Genomic DNA, 14,025 nt, shown 5'->3' on the forward strand with positions numbered 1-14,025 from the left:
AAGTCATATTTGCAAACTCAGCAAATTGAAGAAGCAGAGGAAGAGGGAGAAGGCATTATAAAAATATTTGGTAGCATTGCATTACTTTAAAATTTACATTTACAAACCCTCAGTGAATTTCCCTCTAGCCCCACCCTAGGGAACGGACCCCCCCCACCCCCCCCCGGGGGGTGGTGTGTGGCTGGCTCAGTCCCAAGAACATGAGACTCTTGATCTCTATGCTGTGAGTTTGGACCCTGGGTTGGGGGTAGAGTTTACTCAAAAAAAAAAAAAAAAAAAACACCTTCACGTATGGACCACATCACTATGACTTTATCAATTTTCCCTATTTTGATTTGAGCTCATGTTTAAGAACAACTCTCTCAGTTGTTTCTATGGAAATGAATGGTCTGGGGTACAAAAGTCCTCTTTCTTACGGTCTCCCATGCTCCCTCTGTCCCACCATGGTATAAATAAAGAAGTAACACGCAATTCCTTAAATCACACAGTTCCTTAGGGCCAGAATGAGGACCAAAATGCAGGCTTGCCAACACCTCGACCAACTCCATCTACTGAATGTAAGCATCTCTAAGGAGGGCCTGCTGGAGTTGGCTGTGTAGAAACACTGCTCTCAGCAAAGGGTTCATCAAATGTTCATCAAACATTTCAGTACCTGGCTTCGGTGTACAGGAAGCCTCTCAGAGGTAAGCAGAGGTAAAAGAGTCTTAAATGTTATGTATTCCACCGGCCAACGTATTTTTCTCAACTGAAAGCTCTGATTGGTTGCAAAAAACAACAGAAAGCCTTTTGAGAGAGTTGGCGGCCTGAACCACCCTTTTACCCCTTCAGCTACAAATCATGAAAGACCTCGCTTCTGGAGGGAAAAGTGCATCCCTGTAAATGCCACGTGTATGGGAGAAAACCTTTGAGTGGGAAGGCAGTTTAGTTTCCATCTGTAGAACTGCCCCTGTGGCCCAGGGGAGAGTAGGGCCTCTGCAGGCCAAGCTCTCCCAGTCCTTGAAGACAAGTGTCACACCAGCTGTCTGTACTGGGGCACTCGGAAGACCCCGTCCTCCCTGCCACCCAGGCAGGAGTAGATCCCAGCAACTACTTGACTAGGGAGAAGCCGATGCACAGGGTTGGCAGCAGAGGTAACGGAGCCGCGCTCTGACTGCCGTGTCCCTAGAATCCGCTCCCATTTTCTGCTTCTGTGATCCAGCCAGGAACTCCTGAGTGCCAGTAAACAGCACCCACGCACCCTGGCTGGGGAACTCGTGCACTGCTTTGCATGGCTTCTCCAAGGACTCAGGGACCACAGAAAGCATATCTGAGGCCCTAGTCTCTAGGGAGAAAACCTGTGGATCTTCCCTAGAATGGATTCTAGGGGAGTCCTAGAATTGAGGCTACTCCTCATGACTTGAGGCTACTCCTTGAGTTCATTGCACCTAATAAACATCCAGACGGTACAGTCAAGGACATGCATGGTCTAAGCTCAACGAAACAGATTATTTCATAGACCACAAATGGGCAAAAGAGCCCTCTGTCTGGCCCAGGAAGCCCTCCCTGTCTCTCAATGAGCTTCTGTCTTTGTTTTCACCATTCACATCTCATCATATCACTAGAAGAGTTTTAAACAAAATACACTTGGATAAAGGAGATTTCTCTTCTCCTTAACTCACGGAACCAGAAAGCTGGGTTATAATGGGCGAGCCTTGGCGGAAGCAGACACAAAAATCCCTATCAGTAGAATCAGATTTTATTTACCCCGTTACCTGGATTGAACCTAATTCCTTCTGAGTAGTCTTGCGTGCACAGGGGCAAAAGGACAAGGCTTTCTACCAGTTTGGAGTCTAAGTTCAGGATCACAAGGTGCAGGCTTTGTAACGCAGCCGCTCAATCTTTCCAGCAGCGCTGAGGTGCACTGGCAGGACGGGGAACCAGCGTCTCCAGCTCCACGACCTGGTCTTACTGGGAGAACTGGTCCGGCTTAAGGAATCCAGCGCCATTCCAGGCTCACGGAGCAGGTCCCCTGCTGGGCAGGTGCCTGCAGATTGAAGATTAGCCCACGGCCAGAGGACAAATAAAAAGCGTGGAGGAACTGGTCAAACAAGGTCAAGTGGCACAGACGCCACAGGAGTGGCCGGGCCGCCCGTGACCGGCCTGCGGGCAGCCGGCGAGCCCAGGAGCGGAGAGCTCACTCGCCCACCCGTGGGGCCCGCATCTCGGACGGGCCATGACTTAGAAGCGTCGAGAAACACCAAGGATGAGCTCTGATACCTGTAGCTACGCAGAAACACGTTCGATTTTGTCACCGAGCGCACAAGACAGCGAGGCGCCCTTCGGAGTCCCAGGTGAGCTCAGCTCGCTTGCACCTGCACCAGCTGGACCGCACAGCGCATGGTCTCCTGTGAAAAGAGCTGTCCTCAGGTCCCCCGGAGCTCACATGCAGCGGGCTCCCCCGATGGGACAGAGGAGAGCCCACCCCTAACCTGCTTCTTTAAGTTCTCCTGCAGAGCCCCGACAGCAACGGGATCCTGTCCCCAGTGAGGGGACCCTGCAAGCTCCCCGCCTCTGTGTCTCAGGCTCTTTGCAGAAATGCATTGGGTTTCCTGGACCCCCAGCCCTGGTTGCACAGCCGCTCAGTGAGGGGACCCTGCAAGCTCCCCACCTCTGGGTCTCGGGCTCTTTGCAGAAACGCACTGGGTTTCCTGGACCCCCAGCCCCAGTTGCACAGCCGCTCAGTGAAGGGACGCGGGCGCAGGTGAGCGAAGGCCCATGTCACATCGGCAAGGGGACAGCGGCAAGGGGACAGCCTGTGGAACAGCCGTCTGCCAGCAGGCATCAAGGGGACCCCTCTCGTTCATTGTTCCACCCCTCAAAAGCCTTCGTAACAAGGCTTGACTCCGAGGAAACGCGTGCACCCACACATGAAGCATCTTACCAGGTGCGATGATTTTGGGGCCCGGCCTGCATAATTACTGACCCTGAGGAGGCTTTTAAAGATTACCCGGGACCTGGGCCCAGCCCCAGACCAATTAAATAAAACTTCTGGGGGAGGACACAGGCCACAGTGTTTGTTAAATGCTCCCCAGATTGTTTTAAAAAGCAAACAGGGCGGGGAACCACTTAGATTGAAATCTAAGACCCCACCTATTATTATTATAAGTCACATCCTGATTTCAAAGTTGTTGGGTTTTTTATTATTTATTTATTCTTCAAAGATTTTATCTATTTATACATGAGAGACACAGAGAGAGAGAGAGGCAGAGACACAGGCAGAGGGAGAAGCAGGCTCCACGCAGAGGCCCGATGCAGGACTCGATCCCAGGACCCCGGGGTCACGCCCTGAGCAGAAGGCAGACGCTCAACCACTGAGCCCCCCAGGTGTCCCCAAAGTTTTTTTTTAAGTGCTGAAATAGACCCCTATTCTATGGTTGTTTTCGATGTCTTGGGCTGATTTCAACAGTCTTTGGAGTCGGTACCTGTAGCAGGTGCGTAATCTGCACGGAGTCGGAGCGCGGAGGAGGAGCTGCCCACGGAGCCAGCTGAGCTGACCTTTCGGAATGGGCTTGGCTTTCGGTAACTGAGCACCAGGCTAGTCGTGGCTTAAAGAAATAAAGGTTCATTCGTGTCATCTAAGAAGTCTGGAGGTGGACAATTCAGAGCTGGAGCAGGGGCTCCTCCAACCCTAGGAGGGACCCAGGCTTTTCTTTCTGCGCCCCGGATGGGATTGCCAGATTTAACACAAACAACAAAAATGCAAAGACAAGCAGTTAAATTCGAATTCCAGACAAACAACAAACAAATTTAAGATGCATATGTCTCACATGAAATATTCGCGAGTACTTGCTGGGATGGCTTTCTGATGTCTGCTGACAGCTCTCGAGCCCCCCTACTCCCCTGGCCTCTTCCCCCCTCCACACCTGAGCAGGCCGACAGGCCAGGCCGGCTGCTCCCCAGCTTGGTACCAGCCGGAGGTTCGACCCACAGCACCTCCAAGCCCTTCAGCTCAGCCGCACCCCCATCACCAGGAAACTCCAAGGAGTTGCCCCATCCTGCGCCCCCAAGCTGGTCTTGGAGCTCCTGGGGATGTCCCAGCAGATGTCCCCGGCAACCTTCATCATGGGAGTCATTCACCTTTCATACCCTCTGGGTACAGGTATGGTGTCAACGGCCTCAACATCTGAACCGAATTTGGGATGGGAGGGGCCCACCCATGTCTGGGGCTGAACGTGACAGGAGAGGTAATCCCAGCATTCAGGGTTCAAAATTATCTGTTGTTGATCTGAAATTTAAGTTGGACCGGACATCCTGTATTTTATCAGGCAACCCCATCCACGGGCCCTCACCTTCACTCCTGTTTCCTCAGAGTCACTGTACCTTCAGGTCTCAAAGCCGTGCTCCAACAGGAAGGGACAAAATCTTTCCTTTCTGATGAGCCTTGGCTTTCTGTTTGGGAAGGGAGGGTCTCCCCGTGCTCCTGGCTGCATTTCATTATGTGAAGCTTGCCCGTGTAGGAACACCTGCTGCCAGAGAGCCTCGGAAGCTGCGTAATGTCCCTAACGGGCACAGTAAAGGGTTGAGGCTGGCTTTTGGAAGATAAGCCCACAGCACTACTGGGAAGTTGTCTGTTGCCATGTGTAATGGGTATATTGTCAAGACATCTTTACTTTTCCATAAGTCAGTGTCCCTCTCCCTGACTCCTGTTAGCCTGCAGGCTATGGGGGTGCAGAAGGATATGATCCAAGGAGCTGCACCTTTGACATTGGCTAGGAGCTTGTAAAAATGCAGGATTCAGGACACCCAGGTGGCTCAGCAGTTGAGCGTCTGCCTTCTGCTCAGGGCGTGACCCCGGGGTCCTGGGATCGAGTCCCGCATCGGGCTCACCGCAGGGAGCCTGCTTCTCCCTCTGCCTGTGTCTCTGCCTCTCTCTGTGTGTCTCTCGTGAATAAATGTCTTTTAAATCTGAGGTCCCACTGAATCAAAACCTGCATTTTAACAAAGTCTCCAGGTGGTTGTCTATAAAGTATAAAAACAGAGACAGAAGAACACTGCAGAAGTGAGGAAGAATGTTTTCTGAGCTATTCTCAGTCCCCCTGAGATGTGGATGGGACCCAGAAGCTTCCATATGTGCTCCAGGTGGGACTTGGAAAGCTCCTGAATTAAGACCCAGAAATGCTGTCGTGGCACCTGCCATACAAGGGAGACGACCTGCAGCCTCTGCTGCGGGCCCAGCAGCCCAGGCCCTGGGACCGTGGAAGCCACGGTGGAGCCCACGAGGGGCCACTGGGGCAGCAAGGCCGGGGGGAGGTCGAGTCAGCCAGGAAGGGCTTCTGGGCCCTGACCGCTCAGGAGAGACCACCCCGCAGGGCCACCAGCTTGGTCGCCAGTGCCAGCAGGGTGAGCAGCCAGCAGGTTGATGAGAAGGATTGTGGAGACCAGAGGGGCCAGGAGGCCCTGCTCCAATCCAAACAGGCCTCGCACCCACAGCACCAGCACAATGTCACCTTCCCGGGCTGAGAGCCCCAGTCTGCACCCAGTGGGCCGGACGGATGACTGGCGGACAGGGACCCTGACCGGCCTGGGCCTGGGCCAAATCAGTCGTTGAGTACTTTGCATATCGCCCCTGGACAAAGCCACCCCTCTGCCTTCTACACCCAGATACCACCTGGGCAGACCCAGAGGGAGGGAAAGGCAAAATCTGAGCCGCTACCCGATTCACTTATGGAGACCATTTCCATTGGCATGCCGGGCTGAAGCTAGGAGATGGAGCTGAATTGAATTTCCCCAGCATAACCCAGCACGCGGGGGAAACTGAGGCAAACCGGAGAGCTGCAGACACAATAAAGTAGCTACAGGTTGTCTGCATTTGGCAGTAGAGGGGGGGAAATTTCCATCGCCGCCAGGGACATGAGGATAATCGACTTCCTCTATTAAATACGTCTCTATCTCTATGAGTTTCTATTTTTCCGTGGACTTATTCACAGGTGTCCTTTTTCTCGAATAATCGGATGTCAATCCCTAACATAATGTATTTTGTGTTTTTCTGTACGTAAGGAGGGGGAAGGGGACGTAGAGAATTATGTGCAAGGTAGATTGTTCTGGAGAAGGACACAAGAAGAACGGGTGACTCCCTGAGGTTACCCGGTACAACCAGAGGGGAAAGCAGTCCCGGGCTGTGCGGAAATGTCCCCGAGCCCCCAGCTGCCCTGCCCGCGCGGGAAGAGCAATACACCAAAGACAGGCTTTGATTAGAAAGGCACTTAGCAAAAAAAATAAAAAAATAAAATAAAAAAAAAAAAGGCACTTAGCTGTTGGGGAGGCCACCTGGGGGAGAGGTGCAGCGCAGAGGGCGGTGCCGGCCCGGAGGACTTTAAAGGGGTGTAGTCAGTTAGGGGAGGACAGTGGTCCCCGACGCTTCTGGCTGCCGAGTGACTCGATGGCACCAGCCGCGGAGACTGCTCGGAGCCCCGAGGCCGGGCGAGGAGGCCTGGCCCCCCGGGCCCCGGGGCTGTGCACACCACTCCGTTCTGCGGAGGAGGCAAGGGCTGCCTGGGCAGGGCGCGGTCCGTAAAGTCGTCTGTGTGACCTGCGACAGGACAAGCATGTTGCTGGGGGATGGCCGGGCTCATCAGAAAGCTGCCAAGGTGGCTCGCAGGCCTCCGTGGCCCGGGAACGTTCGGGTCCTTTCCTCCCCAGGGCCAGTGGTGTGCAGATCCCAAAGAAAGCAAACGAGTTCCCTTACAGATCGAGGGCCTTAAGCCATGGAGCAAGGAGGGTGCTAACTTGAAGCGAGTGAGCCCTCCAGACCACGACGGGGCCGGGCTCCCCCAGAAGCCCCGAGGCCAGCGGCTTGTCAGACTCACCTCCATCTCTGGCAGATGAAGCTTCTGGAGAGGCAAGCTACTCTTCCCCCCCCCCCCCCCGGGTCATTCCATGAATATTTATTTAGCTTAACTCTGTGCTGGGCCCTGTTCTGGGACCCGGGGATGAAGCAGTGAATGAAACAGAAACACCTGACCCAGGCAGCCCCGTGGCTCAGTGGTTTAGTGTCACCTTCGGCCCCAGGCCTGATCCTGGAGACCCGGGATCGAGTCCCACGTCGGGGCCTGCTTCTCCCTCTGCCTGTGTCTCTGCCTCTCTCTCTCTCTCTCTCTCTCTCTCTCTCTGTGTGTGTCTCATGAATAAATAAATAAAATCTTAAAAAAAAAAAAAAAGAAACACCTGACCCCTGTTACCGCTGCCGAGGGTGGCGGGGGGGGGGGGGGGGAGAAGGAACAGACAATAGGCTAATTAAATAAGTAGAAATATATGGTTTGTTATGTAGCGTTCAGAAGAATAGAGAACAATTGTGCAGAAAAGGGGGACAGGGAATGTCCGCGGCAGAGTTATGATGTCAAATGGGGCGATTCGAGAAAGACTTGAAGGGAGGATAACATTTGAGCAACAGCCTGCAGACCTCGAGGACGCGAGGCGGGCGTGCACGTGGAAGGAGCACCCCTAGTAACGGGGCTAGCAGGTGCAAGGCCCGGGGGTGCCAGGCCGGGCACAGGTCGGGGACCAGGTCGGGGGGCCCCAACCAGGCAGCACCTTTGCCCACACTCTCCACCTTCCGGGCGACTGGTGGGACAGCAGAGGTCCCTGCCCGGCACCTGGCCCCACAGGAAAGCATCTGCGGGGGCTCTCCTGCTTCTTCCCGGGAGCGCCCCGCGTTGCTAAGCTCTGTCTCTAACCGTGAGAAAGCTTACTCGGGATCATTTCTAGAGGTTCAAGGCCTGGGGAAAACTCTTAGCATCAGCAAATTCCCCAGTTTTCTTTTGTTTTAAAGGATGTTATTTATTTATTCATGAGAGACACACAGAGAGAGAGAGACAGAGACACAGGCAGAGGGAGAAGCAGGCCCCATGCAGGGAGCCCGACGTGGGACTCGATCCCAGGACCCCAGGATCAGGCCCTGGGCTGGAGGCAGGTGCTCAACCGCTGAGCCCCCCCAGGCGTCCCTCCCCAGTTTTCTAACCATGTGGGAGCTGCTCTAGGTCTAAGAAACCCGGATCGTGGCAGGACGGCTCCAGGTGGCGACCAAGGCCGTCGGGCCACACGGTGCACGGCAGGAAGCGGAGCCTGGGCCATGCGCGACTTTCGTGCCAGCTCTGTCCACAGCCCCGCCGCCCCGCCTGCTCCAGAGCCCACAACGGCCACCTCCGAGTGGTGGCGGGCGAACAGATCCGTCCCTGGCCCTTGTGGGAGGCTGAGCCAGCCGAAGCATTCTACTCCTCGAGCTGCAGGGATTTGTTCCAGGAGGCGTGTGGCCCTGAGCCGGTGCGAGAGACCATCGGGCTCTGGTATAAATGCTGGACGAGGATGTGTTCTCCCTTTGGACCTTTGGATGCTCTTGGGGGTCAAGGCAAAGCATGTGGTTACAGCCGCCACTTTTCATCCGGGGGTGGAGAGGGGAGGCAGCCTAAGGACCAAGCAGGGGAGCTGGAAGTATGATGATGTGGTGACTTCTGCACCCCTGGACCTCACGTCAGATGGTCCGCTAACCCCCCACTCAACCCAGCACTATTGACCTGGGGCTGCATGATTCTTCTTTGTAAGGGAAGGTGCTGTGTCCTGGTGAATGCTCAGCAGCATCCCTGGTCTCTAGACGCCAGATGCCAGGAGCGCCTCCCTACCAGGGCTGATAGTCAAAAATGCCTATCTCTCTGGGATTGGGCTTTTATTTTCCCACCTCTTGTTTTGGAAGTAGAATGGAGCCACCCTGGCCTCCCGGGAGATGTGAGGCATTCACCTCTCTCCCTCCAGCTAGCGAGGTGTGGGAGCTCTGGAGGGGAAGAGAGCCTGAAATGCTCGCCTGGAGTTGGAGCCCATGGAGGTTGGAGGGGCCCGTTGCTGTCCAGCTTCCCTTTCTGTGGCCAAACGTGGGAGCGGTTGATACTCCACTCATCGGCCCCCATCACACTCATCATAGAAGTAGAAGGCAGGTGGAAGAGAGGTCGTGCAAACCAGAACTGAGGACCAGCCCTGACAATGCCTGGGGGAGGGGGACAGAGCCGGGTCTGAGGACGGAAGGCGCCCGGGGGGGAGGTGCACACTGGGGAATCAGCCCACAGCACCGGCCAAACTGAATCCTCAAGAGGCTTCTGTTAAAGCAACGATAAGCAGCTGGTCAGTTGTGTGTGGTCCAGCAAAGACCTTTCCAGATTCAGAGACTCAGTTCAATACAGGGGTTCTTAGCTTTTTTATGCTGCAGATCACTGTGGAAGCCTGGTGAAGCCTTTATACTCCTTCTCTGAACAAGGTCTCTAAATGCATAAAATAAAATTACATAAAATTAATAAGGGAACCAATTATATTGGAAACGTTATGAAAATATTTCCAAAACACATTTGTCCCTTAGTAATATGTCTTTTTTATTGTGTTAATTCACCAAAAGACATGTAGAACGATGGTCATAGCAGCACCTACCCTATTAGCCAAAGACTGGAAATAACCCAAATGTCCACCAAGAGTAGAAAAGATAAATGATCCGTGGTGTAATTATACAGTGGAAGACTAAACAGACATGGAATTGGTAAGATATAATCATGCAACATGGATGGATTAAACACATATTAAGTGAAAGAAGCCAGGCACTAAAGCGTGCATACCACAGGATTCCACTCACAGAACGTTCAAAAAAACCCCACACCAATTAATCCGTGGTGTTGGAAATTAGGATATTGGTTACTGTTGGATTAATGACTCGAAGAGGAAATGAGAATGGATTCTGAAACTCTGGAATGTACCATTTCCAGATCTGAGTGCTAGTTACGCCCATCTATTCGCTTTATGACAACTACGCCACATCCACGTGATTCGTGTACCTTATTACGAGCAAAGTGTTTGCAGCAGAACTGTATTCTTTTTCTCCCAGACCTAGGTCCACCCGGGAGGGTTTAAGGTTTGTCTTCTCCCAGCATTTGAATAGCACAGTCCCTTGACCATGTCCCAAGGTCAACCGGGAATGTTGGGTCCCAGGGCCAGGCACGTATGTTGAACACCGTGAAGATGTCTGATCTGTGAAACGGCACGTGGGCTGGGAGACCTGTGAATTGCAGGCCTGCACGACGGGTGGGAAAGCATCTTTGGTTAAAGATGAACTGCACACACCATCGCCTCGCACCAGCAGTCGTACACACTCTCTCTCGGGTGAGGAGGGACCCAAGCCTCTAGGCACATGGACAACTGGGTGGCTCCTTTGAATCTGAAGGGTGTGCATGCTCTTTCCTGTCCTGAACCCCTCTAACGAGCTGAGCAAACAGTGCTGGATCAGATGCTATCGTGTCATGTGAGTCAAATGTGTTGCCAGTGCGACCCGAGGGACCATGCATTGTACTGATAAAAAGTCTACTAAGGGGAAAAAAAATCCTATGACTGTTCTTGCCAAGTGGGTATTTACACTGAACATAGTTTATGCTTGGCTCCAAATCCTTTCCATTTTTCTGGGCTTCCCCTCTCTCCTTTGACCCCCCTGTCTTCTCTATTTCATGGCTCTCACTCACAATCAACCCCTAAGCTTCCTGCCCATTTCTTTTTTTTTTCTTTTAAGATTTTATTTATTTATTCATGAGAGACAGAGAGAGAGAGAGAGAGGCAGAGACACAGGCGGAGGGAGAAGCAGGCTCCATGCAGGGAGCCCAACGTGGGACTTGATCCAGGGTCTCCAGGATCACACCCTGGGCTGAAGGCAGCGCTAAACCGCTGAGCCACCCAGGGATCCCTTCCTGCCCATTTCTTATGCAGAGCTGTGTCTTGCACTCTCTCACCCCAAACCACGTAAACTATCCACAGAGAACGCCAGTTGATCAATAACTAATACGAAGATTGGTTGCAAAACGTAGTTCCCTCCCAGGAGAAGCTGTGTGAGTGCTTCTTTAAAAAAATTTTTTTTCTCATTTCCTCTTTAGTCTTTAAGAGATTTTTGTCTTTTGCCAAAGAACGCTGAATGTCTGTCTAGACAAAGACATTCCAAATTCACACATCATCTGGAGCCTCAGTTACGTACATGATGGCTCCAGTTACTCCTGCTTCTCGGTACCTCAAACTTTCTAGAAGTGTTACAACAGAAGGAAGAGAGCTTGACTACCGCCACAAACGTATGTGCGTGGACGTGCCAGCGGCTGTCACCGACCTCCAGGAGTGACTCATCTCTGGACTCATTCTTGGCCTGTACTCTGTCTCCCTGCATTGCCTTGAGGGCAGATGCTCTCTAGTTGACCCTAAGTTTCCAGTGTTTGGGTTCTCTGATTGTCATAGCATTTACCCTCCCCCGGCCTTGGCTTTTGCTGTTTGATATTCCCATGCCCTCTTGCACTAAACTTCTGCATATCTTACTCGATCTAAGGTCTCAGTCATAGGAGCCTTATCTCACCTCCCGTAGTCATGAGAGAAAGTGATATGATAGTCTCAGAAACACCACAGGGTCTCGTACAAATATTTCTGAGACCACTTCTTGCATTATCAAAAAGTTGAACATTCTCGTGCCTGGTGCTCATTATTTCAGTGCACATTGCCCAAGTACCACTGATAGTCAACAATCTCATTTTCGGAGTGGGGAAATATGACTTAAAAGCCACAACTACTACCGGCCAGTGACTTAGACCATGATGCAGGATGGATGGCATACAAACACGAGGCTGCCGTTGTGAAACCCGATGGTGAAAACATTTCTACTTTCTGCCACAACCTTCTTCCTCCAGCAATTCTGAAGCACTCACAACGATAGAGATAAATTTCCAGTCAGTCCTACAAATGATGCATGAGAAGTTAAGATTGAGTTATGACAACTGGGTATTTTATCTTGAATTCAAAACCCTGGACTTCAGAAATAATGGAATGTAGGTAATATTTGGATTTCTCGGTTTTTCCCTCACTCGTGGAAAAAAACAAGTCATCTTCTAGAAATTTACTAGACGTACTTTCTACAAGAAAAATGAGGCTTCTTACAAAATCAGACGCATAATTACAGAGAATGAACTGATGGTTTCCATAGGGAAGGGGAGGGAGGGATGGGCAAAATGGGTGAAGGGGAGTGGGAGATACAGGCTTCCAGTCTGGGAATAAATAAATCATGAGAATAAAAGGCACAGCATAGAGAACACAGACCATGATATTGTAACAGCATTCGTGGTACAGGGACAGCCGGTAGCTGCACTTGTGCTGAGCACAGCATAACATAGAGAGATGTTGAATCACTACATTGTACACCCAAAACTAATATCACATGTGTGTCAACTATACTCAAGAAAGTTTTTTAAGAATTTAACTTAAAAAAAGAGGAAACCTCCAAAATGTAGAACATTTCTTTACCTAACTGTGCAATAAGCATTCTTTTACACCATGAGAAAAACAAAAGATACACGACAGATGTTTTTTAAAAGGCTTCTGAAATTGTTCACCTCCACGGACACAAATTTTAGACTGAAATTCAGGTTCTGAACCAACCCTGACAATGGATATTACTGCAAATAGAAATGTCACCAGGGCCCGTTCAAAGAACTTTGCCTTCGCAACGCTTAAAACTGGAATGTGGTGGGGGCGCCTGGGTGGCTCAGTCCGCTAAGCATCCAACTCTCTATCTCAGCTCAGGCATTGATCTCAGGGTGAGGAGTTCAAGCCCCACGATGGGCTGGCTCCATGCCTACCTAAAACACAAAAACAAAAACAAAAAAACAAAAAACCCTGCAATACAAGAAGCTATCTCCAAAGGAATCCGGTATGGGTAAAACTGATTAGTTAAATAACATAGAGAAGATTATAAAAGACAGTTTAAGAATGTTCACATTCATGTGGTTTGTAAAGGTGCATTTTCCATAAGGATCTGTACAGCTCAAAAGCATTAAATTCTTCAGGGGAGGTTCCTTTATTTCAGGAATTAGCTGAATTTCTTTATTTCAGCAAGTCGCTGAAGTAACGAATATCACTCCTCTTCAAAAAAGAAATGTCTTCAGCCCTGTAATGGGTCAGGTCTTCATTTACCCTCAGGGGCTCTCAGGGCTATTGTCACAAAGAGCACTGAAGACTGTGATGAAGCATTTTTCCCTTTTTCGCCTTTGGGACATGAAGAACATTACAGAAAAACCAGAGTTTAGAAGCCCCTCTCAAACACCTGTGCAGAAAAATTACTGCCAGACTCATCTTAAGCCTTAAAGTTTGAAAAGTCTGTGATCTCTGCACTGTTTCCAAGAGTCAGCAGCTCTAAAGGAAGGTGTTCACCATCAGTGACCCCACACAGGATTTCCTCTTGTGATAATTTTGCAAGATGACCCTCCGGGTGGGCATTCCATTCAGGTCACCAGGTTTCTGCGATCTCCGTGAGAACCTGCAGTAGCTCAGCAAATGTGGGGCGGCTTTTAGGTTTCTGGAAAAGGGAAATAGAGATGGTTAGCTCAGCCTGAAGCTCACTCAGGAATCAGCTCTGGAATTTGCAGGCAGGGACCTGGATCAGGCTGGTTCTCCACAAAGGGAAGAGGAAGAAACCTGGGCTGACCCATGGGGTGTGATTGGTAGTTGAGTGAAAAATTCTAAGAGTAGAGAGTGCTGCCAAAATAAAATAACTTGAGCTGCAAACCCAAGCCGCCTGTGGCCATTTAAATTTAAATTAATGAAAATCACATACATTTTTAAGTTCAGTTCTCAGTCACACTAGGCACTTTTCAAACCTTCAGTAGCCAGGCATGAGCACCATAATGGATGCCACATTTCCATCATCACAGAACATTCCATTGGACCACACTGCCCTAGGGATCTAGGTGGGTGACTTGATATGCATGGGGTAAAAAGGAAGAGCTGGGAGAGAATGGACCCCCAGAGTTGCAGGCTCTCAGGCTCTGCCCACTTATTTGCTGGACTTGATCCCCTGTAGAAAGAAGGATTTCAGTCAGAAAGCAAAAGGTGTGTTTTCATAAGGGACTTTGCAGGTCCTGGAGCACACACTGTGCTGTCTTAAAGGCTCAGTCAACAAAATCCCTGGTCACGGAGACAAGGATTGGAACATTTTTCCTA

General features: G+C 51.0%; 1 protein-coding gene and 1 long non-coding RNA gene across 4 annotated transcripts in view; one reads left to right on the top strand and one right to left on the bottom strand.

Moving 5' to 3' along the window:
• Positions 1–290: 290 nt before the first annotated feature.
• On the top strand, positions 291–5,931 carry LOC125752356 (uncharacterized). Its single transcript, XR_007401666.1, has 2 exons — positions 291–683; positions 1,886–5,931. It is a non-coding gene; the product is annotated as an uncharacterized LOC125752356 (long non-coding RNA).
• A 5,862-nt stretch (positions 5,932–11,793) lies between these two features.
• The window catches only part of TXK (TXK tyrosine kinase), a 63,605-nt gene continuing 61,373 nt past the window's right edge, over positions 11,794–14,025 (bottom strand). For all 3 annotated transcript variants that reach the window (XM_025435748.3, XM_049092940.1, XM_025435749.3), the window contains one exon: positions 11,794–13,381. In XM_025435748.3, the coding sequence (XP_025291533.1) occupies positions 13,313–13,381 (69 nt within the window). In that variant the 3' untranslated portion in view covers positions 11,794–13,312. The remainder of the gene's footprint in view (positions 13,382–14,025) is intronic.

Source organism: Canis lupus, chromosome 13 (genome assembly GCF_003254725.2).
Source record: "Canis lupus dingo isolate Sandy chromosome 13, ASM325472v2, whole genome shotgun sequence".
NCBI lineage: Eukaryota > Metazoa > Chordata > Mammalia > Carnivora > Canidae > Canis > Canis lupus.